Consider the following 3,556-nt stretch of genomic DNA (forward strand, 5'->3'; position numbering starts at 1 on the left):
GAATATTACCATTTCAAGGAACATCTGTAAAGGCATTCAGAAACTTCTGGAGTCCTCGCACATCCATGAGCTCAGCAAGGTACACATTCTGACCATCATACGTTTGCTTTCTGACGTGTTTTTGGGAATGTATAGGAATAAACGTCAGGCATTTTGCCTCAAGGTGACCTCAGGGCACTGTACCAATTTCTGGACTTGTCAAGAGTTGTTTTTTTATATGCTATGTAAATTTTGTAAACTTCTGTAATTTATGTAAGCAGCTTGGAGGGTGACTGCAGTTTATTTTATGAAACCAGAGGAAGATGCAGAATAAATTAAGCTGGCTTGCAAAGAGGAGGTGTATGGCGATTTTACAACCTCAGTTGCTGTTATGTGTTGTCACAATTTCCAGTCCCAGTCAGTTTGTATCTTCATTTTAACATATGTAAATTTCATAAACCTACGTAAGCTTCGTAAGCAGTGGGGGCCTTAAAGTATCTACACCCTTTTCCAAAATCCCACTAAAAAGCCTTATAAATGGGAATTTAAAATATTGTCAGATCTTTAAACAAGTGTTTTAGCATAAATTTAACTAAAATAGCCAGATTTCAGGAAAAAAACTCACCTTGTCCTGTCTTGTAAAGCACTTTGTTAAATAGTTAGGAAATGTGTTTTTTGATGGATTTAAAATGTGGGATAAGCTTTAGTTAAGCAGAGAACCCAAAGGCCTAAATAGACTTAGTGAAAATTCACTCAAATTATTGATACTTTTTTTACAGTCTGGAGTTTCACCAGAAGAAACAGATGTCAATTCTTACACAAATATCTAATATTAACTGTGTTTGTCAGGATGTGGTTGCTTTGGTGGATCCCAGTGAAAAAATATTCCATGGGGTCGAGTCATCTGATTTTCATTCACAAGTAAGTACAACATAGTATTTTGAAAAGTTATATTATTTCAGTCAGGCTGCAGCAACATTGATGCATTATTTCACATATTCTCTCTCTGCATGAGGCTTTAGCTTCTTTACTGTTAATGCACTCACCACAGGTCTTGCTCTCATAAAGTTATTTTTCTGACTGAATCTCAAACAAAGCATAGAAATGTTATCGGTCTGCATCTGTCTTTTCAGCTCCTCTAGTTTAGCAAGCTGCATCACTGAAGAACCTTGTAAACTAAGCATACAAAATTGCTATTCCCTTCTAAAAAAAACTATTTCTTTTCTCCTTCAAAAAAATGCAGCAGTTGACATCCACTTTTCAGTCACCTTATTGTATTTTGTTGGGCTTCTTGAGCGCACGTGTTGCTTTCACTGGCCCAGATTCCAAGTATAAATTCATGTAGACACGAGGTTGACTATTGATTACATTCATTTGTCGAACATCTTTGTTTTTGTTTTTTTGTTTGTTTGTTTTTTTTCCAGGATCTTGAAAGCAAGACTTTGGAATTTGAGAAAAAAATAAATGAACTAAAAGCAGAAAACAAACCATACAGCCATGTTTTAAGACAAGCCATATGGTTCCTGAGTTCCAAGAAGGTAGGATTTCTTTGGGAGTTATTGGTCTCATTTGACTTTTGTTTTTGTTTTTTTTGACAGTAGATGCTTTGTCTATGCATATTTTTTCCTGAGGGTTTTGTTGTCTGTTCAGGACCTGCAGAACGCCCTTGAGCTGAAGCTGCAGCACCAAAAGGAGATGACACCCGCGGCTTACTCTATTCTCATCAGCATGTGCTGTCACCACAACAATGTGGAGGAGGCGCTCGACCTGAAGAGGGAGTTGTGAGTGCAGCAGGAAACACACACACATGCACACTCGCTCACTCGGCTGCACTGCGGCCAGTGGTAGGCCATTAAAGTTTAACTTGAGTGGTATTAGGGGAGACATTAATGCAGGGTCCAGCCGCTCTGGTGTCTACCTGAAACACAGGAAACTCTCCCCTTTTCTTCCCTTATTTCCTCCTCGTCTTTCACCAGCGGCTTACAGCATCTGACTGAACTTTAAAAACATAAAACAAATGCACTGCATTACTGTAAGTAGAATACATTAAACAAAGCTCGCGCCCTTTTCTGTCCCTGCTTTTAGGAGCTGTATGGACTCATCTTATGCACTGGATGCCAGTAAAAGCATCACACTGGTCAAGACACTAATACAGAATGGCAAAATTGAAGGTAAGTTCTCATTTGTCCGGGAGATTTTTCTTTTACAACTACAGTCTATCATAATTTCTGGGATATGACCTTACTCAGAGGAAAAAAGCGATGATTATTTGTCTATTAAGGTTATTAGAGATGTTGATAGACATTTTAGCTTAAAAACAAAGTTAAATCAGTAAAAGCTGCAGTTCCTTCAATGGCAACATTGAGCCCGCTCCAAAAGTGAGTCAATCCCTTTTTGTCCCCCACATTAAAAAAAAATAAAATTTCCACCAAAAATTGAACACCTCTAGTCTAAAAAGTTTGTGTAGGAAAGGGTGTACCTTTTGAGTGCCATGTAATAAATAATGTCATTTGCTAAATGAGCCTTGATTGAGACATTGAGACTTGAATATTCCCCAAATTCTCAAAAGACCACAATAATGACATCCAAATGAAAAAAAGAAGGAAAAAAAACCCATAAACCTAACACAAAACAGTGGACTCAGTCATTTTTACATCACCTGCTATTGATTAAGCTGACATAGCTTTTAAAAACTGCTCTTAGCTGTCAGTGTTTTGGGTTTTTCTAGTCAGATGTGATGAAAGTGATTAATCTGATGGCTATTGTCACTTTCATGTGATCCTTAATTTATGTATCAACTCCAGTAATGTAAACCATCCCTGGTAGTTCATGCCATCACCTCCTCATTGAGCTGAGTCGAGAAGATCGAGACTTATTCTTTGAAATATGAATTTAATAATATAAAAAATGGATTTCCTGTGATGTCTTTATTTATTCCATGTGTGGAAATTAAGCCACAGCTCTGTCAATTTCCACCATTTTTCATTTATCTTGTTTATCCTACATGTTTAGCAAAAAGTAAATTTACAAACCAAACATTTTCCAGCAACATATATTCAAACGGCTCTGTAGTATTTCTGCTTAAAACATTAATTATATTAAAGGATATTTAATCCTTGTGTCCTGAAATGAATTAACTGCACCCATCCAGACGTATTTCCCTTCTCTTTTCTTGTCCAGTAGATCATGATATAAACCCATTTTGAATGTGTGTGTTTCAGCTTTTGTGTGTATGTGACCAAGTCTGTCACAATCCCTCTCGCTTCCCAAAACCATATTAGCGTGCCATTTTCAGAATTCTACGGTGGGTTTCCTTCTGCCCATCGAAGACCCAATTACTATCAGTTTTGCTGCTCCGCTTTTTTTGCATTCAGTGACAGGCGAAATGTTTCCCTTGTCTGTTCTCGCCTTTCCTCTCATCCCCTCATCACTCGCTCTCCGTTTCTGCCTCTGTCTCTCTATCTGACCCTCTTTCCCCATCTTTCTCAAAGTGTGTCATTCTCTTGACACACACACACACACACACACACACACACACACACACACACACACACACACACACACACACACACACACA

General features: G+C 38.0%; 1 protein-coding gene across 1 annotated transcript in view; it reads left to right on the forward strand.

Annotated features, from left to right (window-relative positions):
• Nucleotides 1–3,556, forward strand: part of lrpprc (leucine-rich pentatricopeptide repeat containing) — a gene marked incomplete in the record, with an annotated part of 81,482 nt that overhangs the window by 24,299 nt on the left and 53,627 nt on the right. Inside the window, 5 exon segments of the mRNA XM_014030974.1 lie at nt 2–79; nt 829–900; nt 1,404–1,517; nt 1,630–1,760; nt 2,065–2,150. Coding sequence (XP_013886428.1) covers nt 2–79; nt 829–900; nt 1,404–1,517; nt 1,630–1,760; nt 2,065–2,150 — 481 coding nt within the window.

Source organism: Austrofundulus limnaeus, unplaced genomic scaffold (genome assembly GCF_001266775.1).
Source record: "Austrofundulus limnaeus strain Quisiro unplaced genomic scaffold, Austrofundulus_limnaeus-1.0 Scaffold0, whole genome shotgun sequence".
In the NCBI taxonomy this organism is placed as follows: Eukaryota; Metazoa; Chordata; class Actinopteri; order Cyprinodontiformes; family Rivulidae; genus Austrofundulus; species Austrofundulus limnaeus.